The sequence below is a fragment of the Sciurus vulgaris genome, assembly GCF_902686455.1.
Source record: "Sciurus vulgaris genome assembly, chromosome: 1".
NCBI classification, from domain to species: Eukaryota; Metazoa; Chordata; class Mammalia; order Rodentia; family Sciuridae; genus Sciurus; species Sciurus vulgaris.
In genome coordinates this window covers 71,756,426-71,770,325 of record NC_136461.1, presented here as the reverse complement: position 1 = coordinate 71,770,325, position 13,900 = coordinate 71,756,426, and the positions used below count along the sequence as shown (strand labels likewise).

Genomic DNA, 13,900 nt, shown 5'->3' with positions numbered 1-13,900 from the left:
TAGTATAAAAGGAGTACCATACTATGAAATGCATCAATATTTATAAATGTTTGCAATAACAATCTAACAAAATAAGCCATTAAAATAATTATCTGAAAATAATTTATTTCTTGAAGTAAAGGACAACTGGAGAAATGTATACTAATAAAATGGGAAGAGGTAGTGTGAAGCTCTAAAGCACTCCTAAAAAAATGTATAAGTTTTAGTTTGAATCCCTCCCATTTATTGATTCTTGATTTTACTTCTTGTGCTTTAGGACTCTTGTTAAGGAAGTTAGACCTTAAGCTGACATGGTGAAGATTTGGGCCTACTTTTTATTTCTATTAAGTACAGGGGTCTCTGGTCTAGTGCCTAAGTCTTTGATCTACTTTGAGTTCCTTGCAGGGTGAGAGATAGGGGTTTAAATCATTTTGTTACATGTGGATTTCCAATTTTTCCCAGCATCATTTATTAATTAGGCTATCTTTTCTCCAGTGAATATTTTCGGTGCCTTTGTCTAGTATGAGATAACTGTATTTATGTGAGTTTGTTTCTTGTGTCTTCTATTTTGTACCATTGGTCTCCATGTCTGCTTTGGTGCCAATACCATGCCACTTTTGTTATTATAGCTCTGCAAATCAAAACTAAGATTTCATCTCACCCCAGTCAGAATGGCAATTATCAAGAATACAAACAACAATAAATGTTGATGAGGATGTGGGGAAAAGGGTACACTCATACATTCCTGATGGGAATGCAAATTGGTGTAACCATCATGGAAAGTGGTATGGAGATTCCTCAGAAAACTTGGAGTGGAACCACCACTTGACCCAGCTATCCCACTTCTTGGCTTAAACTCAAAGGATTTAAAATCAGCATACTAGAGTGATTTGGCCACATCAATGTTTATAGAAGCCCAATTCACAATAGCCAAACTATGGAACTAACCTAGATGCCCTTCAATAAATGAATGGATATAAAAAGTTATATATATGTATACAACATATATATATATGATGGAATATTACTCAGCCTTGAAGAAGAATGAAACTATGGCATGTGCTGGTAAATGGATGGAGCTGGAGAATATCATGCTAAATGAAATAAGCCAACCGCCCTAAACCAACAGCCAAATATTTCCTCTGAAATGCAGATGCTAATTCACAATGGGGGTGGTGGCTAGGGAAGAACAGAGTCGCTTTATATTAGGTAGAGGTGAGTGAAGGAAGGGAGAGGACATGGAGATGGGAAGGGCAGTAGAATGAAGCAGACATTATTATCCAATGTACACATACAACTATACCACTGGTAGGATTCTATATCATGTATAGCCAGAAAAAGAAGAAATTATACTCCATTATATATGATGTATCAAAGTGCATTCTACTGTCATGTATAACTAGTTGAAACAAGTAAAATATACAAAAAATAAAAAAAGAACAAAATTGAAAAAAAGTATACATTTATGGTTCATTGTTTCAATACAAGGATGAGAGCTCATACAGTAGCTTATAAATCCTATAAATATGAACATTTCCAACACTGTGTTAGGAGTAATTTGAACCAGTATGAGAATATGAGGAAGAAATGGAAACACTTTTAGAAACTGTGGAATGAGTCTAGCAATTTCTTAGCAAAGATCTAGTTTGAACAGATTGGTGGATATTCCTCCTCCTATTGATCTGCTTCCACTACAAAAGTATCAACCCAAATATGAAATGATTTAGGAATCTTTAAGCATCTGTAATAGCAGCAGGACATAAATCAGAAGATAAGGACATTAAAATAGAACACAAGACTCAACAGTTTTATCCTTTGAAGATACTTTAATTTTGCAGTTATTGATTAATTAAAAAACACGGTTTTCAGCATTTCCTAGCTATGGTAGTGATAGGAAATTCCATTCTAAACGAAGAAGTAATTAATGAAATAACAATACACCTTTACATTTTACATTGATAGCTTACAGTTTACAAGGTGCTTTCACATACATTATTTCATTTGATTCTTACAACAAGCAGGAAAAAACAGTTAGTGGGAAAGAAAAATGATTTTTTTTTCCAGGCCTAAAATGAATATTTCCAGGCCAGTGAGCAGTCAGTACAAGAACATACCAAAAACAAGACAGCAATACCCATAAGCCACAGTATTTTTTTTTGGTAGTTGACAGTTTGATAGCAACTGTGTATTTAGCATTGGTGAATGATTAAGGAGTCATAAGGACATACACAAGGTTCTCATGATATTCAAATAATTGTAAGAATACTGTCAAAGATAAGAAGAAAGATGCCCAAAAGTACATCACCTTACTGAGACTTACTTGAAAGCATAATATCCCTTCAAAATATCAGGGAGAGGAAGAGGGAGAGGGAGAGGGAGAGGGAGAGGGAGAGGGAGAGGGAGAGGGAGAGGGAGAGAGAGGGAATATATATATCTTGTCATAACATGGCAAAATTAGAAGGGACCTCAGAAAGTACCTAATCCAATCCTCCTGTTCTACAGGTTGGAGAACAGAGACCAGGGTCATTCTGATAATTTTCTGGCCTCAAATACAGATGTCTTGACTTTAAGTTTAGGGCTCCTTCCTTTACAATGTCATCTCAATTATTCCCTGGATAAAAACACAATTTTTTTCTGTTCCACATAATGTAATTTTAGGCTAATTACTGTTTTTTTGACACTTTTTTTTTTTTTTTATTCAAGTGTATATCTTGTTCTTGGTTACATTGTGGCTGAAATTGAGAACTTTATATACTTTAAAAATATTTTAATTCAGTGTACTTGGTTGGTTAGAAATAGATTCCCATGACATATTTGACAGCTTGCTCATAGTTTTCAAATAGTAAAATGGAATGGCTGAATAGCCTTCAGAAACCAATGTATACCTAGGGGTCTTCTACTTGGGTAGATTCTATAGTTGGACACTAATAATTTCATAGAAAAAAATATTTTTAGAATTTATAGAAATCTTTTCGATTACTGAAAACTAAATTGTAATAATCAAAGCATCATCCCCATGATTTATTGAAATAATTTTACAATAATATACAACCAAGCTACCATAGAATTTGTAGCATATATATAGAATGCAATGATCAGCATGTTCTTGGTTCTAAATGAAATACAAAAAAATTAAAATATTTTATACAAATGATGTTTTAAATCTATTAACATGATGACATATCTTTGTTACATAAAACTTGCTATGGCAAAGTGTTTCAAATTTCACTTGCACATTTAAATATAGGTAAACCAACTGAAATCAGTATCAGCCTTATGTGACACTACCATGCAGAAACACTTGACACTGAAAAGACATACAGATTGGCGGAAAGAACATCTCAGACAGGATTGTTCACTGTCTTCAGAGGTTTTATGAGGGGCAGTGTAGAGGAGAAGCAATGTCAGTGACCTACCTGCACCAATAAGGAAGCAAACAGAACAGTGACATATGATAAGATCAGCTGCACTAAAACCAGTTCATCTTTGATGCACATAAATTGATCATTAAAAAACGAACACAGTTTATTTTAAACTATTTTGGTGTGTTGTTTTAAGATAGGTCACTGAGAAACAGATAAAACCAGATAGGGAAAATTAAAAGCAAAGGAGAGATACAGTAAAAAAGAAAAAAGAAAAAAAAGAAAAAAAAAAAAAAAACTGAGTTAAGCCATGGATTCTCAACCAAAACTGAACTAAATGTGCAAAAGTGCTTGAAATTTCCATGACGGTAACATTGTTAAGTCGGTTGGCAAAAAAGTATAAAAATAACTAAACTCAAATACTTAAATTGTATCTGCATGATCATATAGTCTCTTTACCGGGAGGAAAGAGGTTAGAAATGATGACTTATCTAAAAATATCACACCCCCAAATTAAAATACAAATGTGGCAATTTTATGAACTTTGTCCCCTTTCCTCATTCCTGAGGCACGGGATGAAAGCAGAAGTTGCAACAGTGCCCCTACCTTACGCTTAAAAGTACAGTACACCAGAACAATAAGCAAATAACAATTTCTTTTGTTCTTAACTAATATAAAGCAAGACAAAGAAAAACCTAATTTAAATAGGAGTGTATACTGTTTGCAAGAATTAAGTCATTTGTTTGATTTAGCAAAGTATTTATCCAAACCAATATTCTTTCAGTTTGCTTCTTTTCCTTTAAAAAGTTTATAGTGAGGACTGAGAAATTTACATTTGCCACCTGTAATAATCACGTTCTCTTAGAATACTGGCTTTAACCCTCATGGAAGAGTTAAGGTTAAGAAACCTTATAACTCTTCTCTAATACCTACAGAAATGTTGGTACCAAGTGAGAAAGTCTGGGCCATGATCCATATCTGTATTTTTTTCTTGTGGAATGAGACTCATCTGTTAAGCTGTACAGACTGTCATTCAATTATTCAAGGGAAGGAAGTAGAGGGGGAAAAGAACCTCGAATCTATAGGAAGTTCTATAGGAATCCAGGAATCCAAATTGCTGTGTTTAGCTACGCTAATTTCATTGCCAGAATAATGAATTCCAAGAATGTTTTTGTCTTAATTTGTGTAAATTTCCTTTGGTGATAAGGCATTTGATCTTCTGAAAAGTTAGGAGTTTTGGCAAAACTGAGTCTGAGCTACTAAAAGTAAAAAAAAAAAAAATAATCATTAACAAGTTTGTCTTGAAGCCATTGGTCAACAAAATATTGGCAAAAACCACTAAAAGCAACGCTTATCCTTTCTTTCAAATATCACATGACCATAACACTGCCCATCTAAGATACCAACAAAATAAAATGGAGCACTGTTTAGAGAAAAATAAGGAAAAGGAAGAAATGGATGTAGGAGCGGGGAGAAATACAACCCCAAAAGTAGGGAAGTGGTCTCTACTGTGTCATGGCACAGACAATGCTTGCTTAGCGGTGCCTTGTTACAGACGTGGATGCAGAGAGCACACATGGGTGACGGCAATAAAGACCTCACTCAATTGCTGGAATGAAGGAATAGGTAACTGCTTCAATAAGGACGGTCTCGGCTCCACCTTATATCTCAACAGAGCACAGAGACTGAGTGTGAGCCCTGGCGGTTTCTTGTTCCTCTCTAAAATTCACAAAATTCCTTTGCACATTTTTCTGTTATAGAGACACGGATATCTTCTTCTTCATAGTCGTCAAAGTTGCTGGTATCTCCAGAGCCTCTAAACTTTGGTATGAATGGAGCTTCAACCTACAAATGGAGAGAGAGAGAGAGAGAGAGAGAGAGAGAGAGAGAGAGGAGGAAAAACAAATTCCTGAAAAATCTCAAACACTAAGGAAAATAAATTCCCCTTATTACTACCCAGTGGCATCCTTAATACCATTCAAGTCCCTCAAATAAAATACCATTAGAAGAAAAAAACCAATAGTAGGTGAGCCAATAATCTCAACATTTTCACTCAAGGAACAATGCAAGTCAACACAATACTTATGAAATTTCTAGGATAATTAGCTGCTGGCATTCATATGCTGGCTTATAAAATTAAAAGACTCTACTTTTTCTTTTATCAGTTTCTTATTTCCAAAGTCTTTATTTTTTCTATCCTCTCTTTCTAAAAATTCCTTCTCCTGAGGTTAAATAAATCTTGAACCTACTTTAAATCTCCTTCCCTTTTTAATTCCCAAATTTATTTTGTGTAAAATATCTAACTTCTGGGAAGTTGGAAAAAAACATATCTTTTTTTTTTTTTTTTTTTTTAGAATTATAGAATTGTCTAATTTTTATACATTTTTTCCTCTTTGGCCCAATTTGAAATAGGATGTTTTGTGAAGATTACATAGGGTATTGAATATATGTGAGGAAAAGATCTTAAGAGCTGAAAAACTACTGCAATTCACATAGTACTTTTAGAATTTACAATTACACACAATTGTTTCATTTTTTTCCCTCAACATAAAACATGGACCAAAGTCACATGACAATAAATGGCTAAAACAGGTCTCAAAGTCATGATTCTCCATTTCTTATCCAGAGTTCTTTCTACTATTACCAGTGATCTCAAAAGCTTTGTAATTTATACACCTTTCAGTAAAATATTTTTAGTATACATCACAAGCATATGTATATTTATTTATAAGTTACTTACATGCATAACTATACTAATATAAGATATACACACAAATAAGATATTTAAAAAGAATGAGGTAAAAAATAAGTTGGAATGGAAATTCTAATATTATCTTTTCACTTCCCACATAGTTGTCTTGCATGCCCTGCTTTGGGGACTGCTGTTACCCATTGTAGAGAAGAAAGAGCTAAGCAGTCACCTCATTTTCAGCCAGACAGCAATTTAGAATCACATCTACGGGGCTACCATCTCTACAGAATTAATGTACAGTTTGAGTTGTCCAGGCCACTTCCCTCTTCTTTTTTTCTTTCTGACACACACACACACACACACACACATACACACACACACATATAAAATATATATATTATATAATATAATTTATTTATATATGTACATATATATCTCAAGAAAGAATTAGACTTCTGATACATACCAGAAAAATTATATATATATATAAAATCATCAAAAAATTCAGTACATGATATAGATAGATTTTTGTTTGCTGAATAATACCAGACGTTTTTACTTAATATAAATACAAAAATGATTAAAAATACATCATGAATCTTTAAAATACTAATAAAATGGACAAACATCAATCATTTAAAAATATACCTAATATAGCATTAATAATCAATTTAACAGTAAAGATAACAAACAGTAAAAAGTGTAAATGAATATAGTTGATTTTAGAAGAAAATATAAATTTCTAAAACTGATGAAAGAAGACTCAATATGTTTTTTGTCAAAATTACAAGGAAAAGATAATTCTGCGTTCCTGAATTTAAAAACATGGAAAATTACCAAACTCATTTTATGACTCCTGCATAATCTCAACTTCAGAAAAACAAAAAATACAGATCAATAACACCTACGACTATGGAAGTAAAAATTCTAAATCAAAATTTTACGAACTGTTTTCAGACAAATATTAAAATAAAAATACCCCATGATTAAAGGGTATTCAAGGATGGGAAGGTAGCATGATAATATAATGCATCACGCTAACATGTCAAAGAAGATATTTGAGGAATCAAGGTTATCTCCTTAATCTGATATAGAATAGCAGTCTTAGCAAAATAGTCACTTTCATATTTGTTAGTGAAAGATGAAAGGCATTTCCATTCAAAGTAGGAACAACACAAGAAAACACAATAGTCTACTGCTTTAACATATCAGTCTAGATATTTTAGCATATTTAATAAAACAAAATGGAAATAAGAGATGTAAATATTGACAAAGAAAAGGTAAAATGATACCCCTGCTCCTCGTGAATGTTAATAAAAATCCAAAGGAATTATAGAAAAACCTATGCGAATCCATAACAGATATAGTAAGATGATTAATGATAATATAAACACAGAAATCATATGCCTCACCCATATGCTACTATAATGAGAAATTAAATATTCACAATACCAACAAAAATACGAATTTTGGGAATAATTTTAAGACAAATAAATTTGAACTGTTTGGGGGAGGGGAATGTCAGAAAAATAAGAATAAATGCAGAAGTACAGTAACTTCATTATGGTAAATTCTCAAGGTTCAGGTTTTTTCTTACTAATATGTAACTTTAATACTAATTAAAATCCCAAAATAAAACATATATCTTTAGAAAGACCAATAAAATAGACAATTCACTGGCAAATCTAATTTTTTTTATAAAAAGGGAAATATATGAGTAGGCAAGATGATTTTCTAGAAAATATAATAGTATATTTATTTATAAATATTTACTAATATTCACATTAAGAGAACAGAAAATTTGGGATGGGAATAGAAAAACTAGATACTAGATCCTTTAATATCAAAGCACATTATAAAGTGACATAAAATGGTGTAGAAAACAAGAATCAACAGGGGACTCGAATATTCAGAGGACAGTGGATAATCATTACACAATAATAAAAAAGAAGTTAGATTTCAAAAAGTATTAGGAGAAAATACAGGTTAAATAGCACATTAAAGGTGGAGCAAACTATTTAAAAATGATTGTGTAATGTGGCAGCAAATCACTTGAATGGAACTGCATAGTAAGTAGTAGGTGTGATAGAAAGGACTCAAGTAGAGGAAAAAGTTCAGGGTTGGAAGGAAAGCTCAGGGAGGAAGTAGATCTTAGGTGGTCACTGAAGTCATGGAATGAACTACTACAATGGAGAACAGAAAAAAAGAGTGCAAAGACATATGTCAAATGCCAAGAGGTCCTATCTGGATGGTGGAATTTTGATGCTTTCAAATTCATTTACTAAACAAATTCCCTGATTATAACTATTCCCTATTGTAACTGAAGTGTATCTCAATCAGGAAGAAACATAGAGCCTGGACCAATCTACCTCATCTTTTTTTCTATGCTACTCTTCCTTTTGTATTCTCTCTTTTTTTTTAAAATTGTTTTAATTAGTTATATGTGACAATAGAATGAATTTTGACATATACATAAATGGAGTATAACTTCTCATTCTGCTATTCTCTGTCTTAATCCAAATTTTAAGGATGGTAAAACTGATGCTTTATAGAGGTTGAATAATTTGTTCAAAATCATACTGAAGTGGTTGGTTGATCTGGCAATCAGATGCCTATCTAACCCCAGAATTCATGTCTTTCTTTGCTGCCTTTTGAGACAAAGTTTGCCTCCCCTCTCAAAGCACAGAAGTTACACAGATGATATATAAAATCTGTGAAGATCTTATAAAACAATTCACTGTTCAATGCTTTGGGGCTTCACATTAATAATCATGCTAAAATAACTTTAAAAGGAGTTAATGTGATCCTGGAATTGAGAATCTGAAAAACCAGGAATCAAATAAAGGCATTATTTGGCAGCTGTAAGACTATGTTTAAGTTAGCCTGTCTGAGCTAATTTCCTTACCAGTAAAATGGGGAAATACCACTGCCTTTTTCATAGGATATTTCAAAGACTAAAATAAGAAGTTACAGAGAGTTGCTTAAAAATATGAAATGCTTTTTTTGAGATCTAAAATGTTGTTAATCATTATAGAGTTTATGGTGATTAGTCACATAACACACCTATTTGAGATGATGATGCTAACAGCTCTGTTTCATGAACTAGATGGTTTTGGGACCTCTCTTGTGAGATATGGAGCCTGTGCTGCCCTCACACTATTTTTACTTTGCTATAGTTCCTATTTGCTGCATTTAAATTCTTTTGTTCCTTTGTTTTTACAATCTCTTAAAAATTTGTAAAAAAAAAAAAAAAAAAAATTGTGAATTAGAAAAACTGTGCTTTTAATATGTAGTTAGAACATTAGGTATTTCCCCCCTAAGGAAACCCACTCCTGTGGTTGCACAGTACTATAAACACGGCAAGTCTCTCAAACACTACATGTTTTGGTTTTATGAAAAATATGAAGGAAAAAAATCAGGTATGTTCAGGATGAAAACGCTTCATGAAAATTATTTTTAACTTGGCATTTAAGACGCAAAGGGGGAGATAAGGTAATTCATCACTGCAAAATCTTAAATTTCTCAGTTTATTACAAAGATGAAGTGATAACTTACCACAGCTATTTCACCGGTAACCTGGGTTATAAAATCCTAGTTTCTTTTAAATATGCTACTTGTCAGCTAGGGGTTGTCTTCTGCTTTGCTGTGGTGGGATATTAATGCTAGAGATTTATTTGGTTTATATTTGTATTCAAATCTTCAAGTTGCCTGAATTTCTAACACTTCAGAATCCCTTTAGCAAGCAAGAAGCAAAACAAACAAACAAAACCAAACAAAAAACCACCACCAACAACAAAAAACAAGCAAAACCCCCAAACAAACAAAAGCCCTCAAAAATCTCGGGTACAAAATTATTCTTTCTGCATTCCCTTTATTAATGTGACCATCTGATCAAACTCTCCATCCACTGAAACTATCAGCTTCATATGGGCTGGAATAAAGGTTGCTTTTGCTCATCACTGTATTCTCAGTAACTCACAGAATACCTAGCATAAACACAGGCATACAACAACAATTTGGAGAAACAGTATGTGAAAATGTCTGCTGAAAGACAAAATGTAATAGTTTCAGATCTCTTTTGACCTTTCGAAGAATACTCATTAAAACTCCTATTTCCATGATGCATGTTCGAATTGGTTTTCAAACTGATAAAGTTGTATCTTAAGAAAGACTGATGCTCAAAGAGTGATTCAGCAAATATTTAGTGAGCTCATACCAAGGGCTCTTGGCCAGATGACAGGAATATAAAAATGAGTGACATAAGGTTCCTGTTCTCAATGAAATATTTTAAAACAATAGTAACTACATAAAATACCAAGGAAAAATTTCCTACAGAGAAAATATCACATTAGAGATAACATTTTAGTTAACTATTAAAGTATTAATAAAGTATGTCAAATACACAAATGGGAAAAAGCATTCAGAGTAAAGGGGAGAACTTTTACAAGGGCACGGTGTGTGAAATGCACGGTCTTTTTGGGAACCATTACATGAAGCATAAGGAACCCTGATAAACAACCACAGAGAAGTCAGAGTGAAGACTGAAGAATGTCTCCAGAAAATAAAGCAATTAAATGTAACCTCAGCCTGCATGCCGGTTCTGAATAGGAGACCTTATTTGTTTATGTTGTCTTTTCAATGGGGCTTCACATTAGTTTTGAAATATAAACCCTTAGGATATTGTTTATAATTTCCACACTATTGTGAAGAGTGTGGGGCATGGGCAGGAAAAATTTAATGAAAACACTGTAGACTAATGGTCAAAACAGAATACAGTCTTTCTCTTTTATATAAGGGAACATTAATTTTTAAAGTTGTGAGCTGTAAGGTACTTCAGATCCTGTTTAGGATTGATTTAAAAAGTAAGAACATTACAATCACATGTTAAGTTGAAAATATCTCTACTACATATAATTTAAACCCCAACTTTTAAAAAGCTTTTATATTGGAAAAAAAAAGAAAAAGAATCTCACCTTCCTCTGGTAAATGGCAATCCAATCTGTTGTGGCAAACCACTTGTGAGTTTTTATATCACTCACACCGTTCTTTAAATTTCCGAATCGCTTTGTCAGATCCACCTGCAGCAGGTTCCTTAGAAGGTCCTTGAGATCGGAACTGAAGTGGGATGGGAATCGGACCTGTGCAAACACAGTGGGTGGGAAAACACACATTCCAAGACTCATGTTTTGATTTCGTAAATGTTTTTTGTTAAGGTGACAGGTCATTATGTAAACAAAAATATTTAGTGATGCTGTTCAAAGACCTTTTAACTACATACTACAGTCCCCAGAGCAGTCTTAAAGACTGAGAATGATTTAGGTGAACAAACTAAAACTGTTCTCTTTTGGACTTATTTTAGTTATGAACTCTTTTAAGAATGTAGACCAGTCTCCAGAAACTAAATGTGCACACATACAAAACTTTTCCAACAATATTAGAAAGCTCACCCATCTTCAAGAGATCCTCTGGTATCTCACATTATAAACCTCTGTCTCAGAGATGTATAAATTTAACTTTCAATATAAACAGAACTAACGGTATATGAAAAAAAATCAGTATGCACATTTTCAGAGATCTATCAAAATGTAAGTCTAAAAATGTCTGTAAAAACCCACGCTGCCTTTCCCGGCACAGGAAACGACTTTTCATTTATTAGTAGCTGGCTTTTAAGCATAGTTCTGCTATTATTCAGCAGTATAAAAGTGAGTAGAATAAACTTGGAGACAAAAATGATAAAAAATGCCGATTCCTGGGGCTGAGGTATGATTATTGTGCCCACATTATAGTGTGAGTGAAGCTACTGAGAACTACAATGATTAAGTAAGTTGCCCAAGATTATAGAGTTAGTAAGTGGTAGAGCCATAGTTCCAAGTATATGACTCCAGAGTATATACTTCTAATTATTCTGTACTGCTGCTTCCATGATTCAATAATCTAAAAATAGTCATTATCTGAAACCTTCTAACAGACTGAATTTTTCATCTTCTTATACTTTTCTGCATTTCTCCTCATTTATCCTCTTTGGAGTAATAAGTGGGGAATAAGAGGGTTTTCTGTTTGTTTGCTTTTGGGGGAGTAATAGGGATTGTACTCAAGCACATTTGACCACTGAGTCACATCCCCAGCCCAATTTTATGTTTTATTTAGAGTCAGGGTCTCACTGAGTTGCTTAGCACTTCATTTTGCTGAGGCTGGCTTTAGACTGGCAATCCTCCTGCCTCAGTCTCCCAAGCCAGTGGGATTACAGGCGTGTGGATAGTCAAAAGGCACACTGTCTTCTGTAAAAATAACATATTTTTTTCAGTGGTTATATTAGCTCAGAGCTTTTCTTGTGGTACATCCAAACTTTGTTGTAATTCCAAAGAAATAACTTATTTGAAGTAGATCTGTCCTAGCTTAGAAAAGAATTTGTGTGAGCTGTTCAATAGTAATGTGCTAGTTATCCCCTTCATGATGTTCAGAATTGTAGACAGTAATCAACTATACATAAATTATGTTCTAAATTTAGGTCATGTGCAGTGCAATGCTTTAAGATATAAGCACCTAAATGAAGTTGTTCTTTAATTTGGAATACAGATAAAATCGTGGTCTGGAATTTGTGTGTGTGTGTGCGTGCATGTGTGTGTGTTTGTTTCATCTTTGGAAAAATGATTCTCAAATGGGGAGTAGGGCTGGCTTGTGATGGCTGATATCAGCTTCACTTGGAAACCTTTTCCAATTATTTTCCTATTCTTCTTCCTGCCATATCATACTTCCTCCTCCTCTAGAGATTTTTGACAGGTAGGCCTCACTCTCCTAATGGTCCATGTTAGTGGTGGAAATTTCTCATATTTTAAAAATATATTGGGGGAGAAATAATGAAAGTCATTGTGAAAGTTTTTTCCTCTGTTCCAAGATGTTATTGTAAATGTAATTTGTTGATCAAATTTTCTAACATGTTGAGTCATTGAACTGAAATTAGCAAAGTACAGAAAATAACCTAAACAAAACTGTGTTTAAGACCTTTATTTGCAGTACATTAACTTGGAGACACCACCAACTTCTATGATAGAAAGAGTTTTTGATTTTTCCTTCAAAACTGTACAAAGAAGGATATTATTTTTATTATTATCAATTATGACTAAGCAGTGAAATCAGAATCATAGAATATTGGAACTAGAGGGAGCTTAGTTTAATTTGGTCTACACTTTTACTTTAAAAATAAGGAACCTGAGCTCTAGCAGGCTACCAACTTCAGCAGTAGGAATTATTGGGAAAATAACTTAGTTCTCCTGACTTTTGTATTTGTAAGCACTCTGTCTATAAAGAGTCAGGTAGAGAAATAAGAAACACAGTCTAAGCCCATTAAACCATAATTTCCAAGAGATAAGGTTACTGGAAACTGGTATCATTTAACTGGTCTGACATATTCTTTGAGTTTAGTGTATTTAATGAATGCATGAATTCAATAAACATTGATTCAACAAACTACTGTGTGTGGCACTGATGTGACTGGGATATACTTGTAAACAAAATAAGAAAAAGATTCTGGTCTTCATGAAGTTTTCACTCTAGTGAGGATGATAAACAGTAACAGCAAATAAAATATCATCGTTTCACTCATAAAATGTTAACACTTTAAGATCTTTTCATTTTTACTCTGAAGAAAATGGGGAATCATTGCAAGTCTTCTTTGTTCTCCCCTGCACACACACACAATGCAAGGTTTTGAAAGGAGAAACAGGATGACCTAAAACTTTTAAAGAACCACTCTAGTAACTCAGATGACTGGTGGCAGTGGAAATGGGAAAAAGTGGAACAGTTTCCCTGTGCAGTAGACATGGGATGAGGACTTCAGGTGTTTCAGCCTCACCAATTGAAAGAACAG

General features: G+C 33.4%; 1 protein-coding gene across 5 annotated transcripts in view; it reads right to left on the bottom strand.

Moving 5' to 3' along the window:
- Positions 1–4,307: 4,307 nt before the first annotated feature.
- Positions 4,308–13,900, bottom strand: part of PRKACB (protein kinase cAMP-activated catalytic subunit beta) — a 110,737-nt gene continuing 101,144 nt past the window's right edge. For all 5 annotated transcript variants that reach the window (XM_079139869.1, XM_079139867.1, XM_079139870.1 and 2 more), the window contains exons 9-10: positions 11,007–11,171; positions 4,308–5,186 (exon numbers count right to left, since the gene is read on the bottom strand). In XM_079139869.1, coding sequence (XP_078995995.1) covers positions 5,061–5,186; positions 11,007–11,171 — 291 coding nt within the window. In that variant the 3' untranslated portion in view covers positions 4,308–5,060. The remainder of the gene's footprint in view (positions 5,187–11,006; positions 11,172–13,900) is intronic.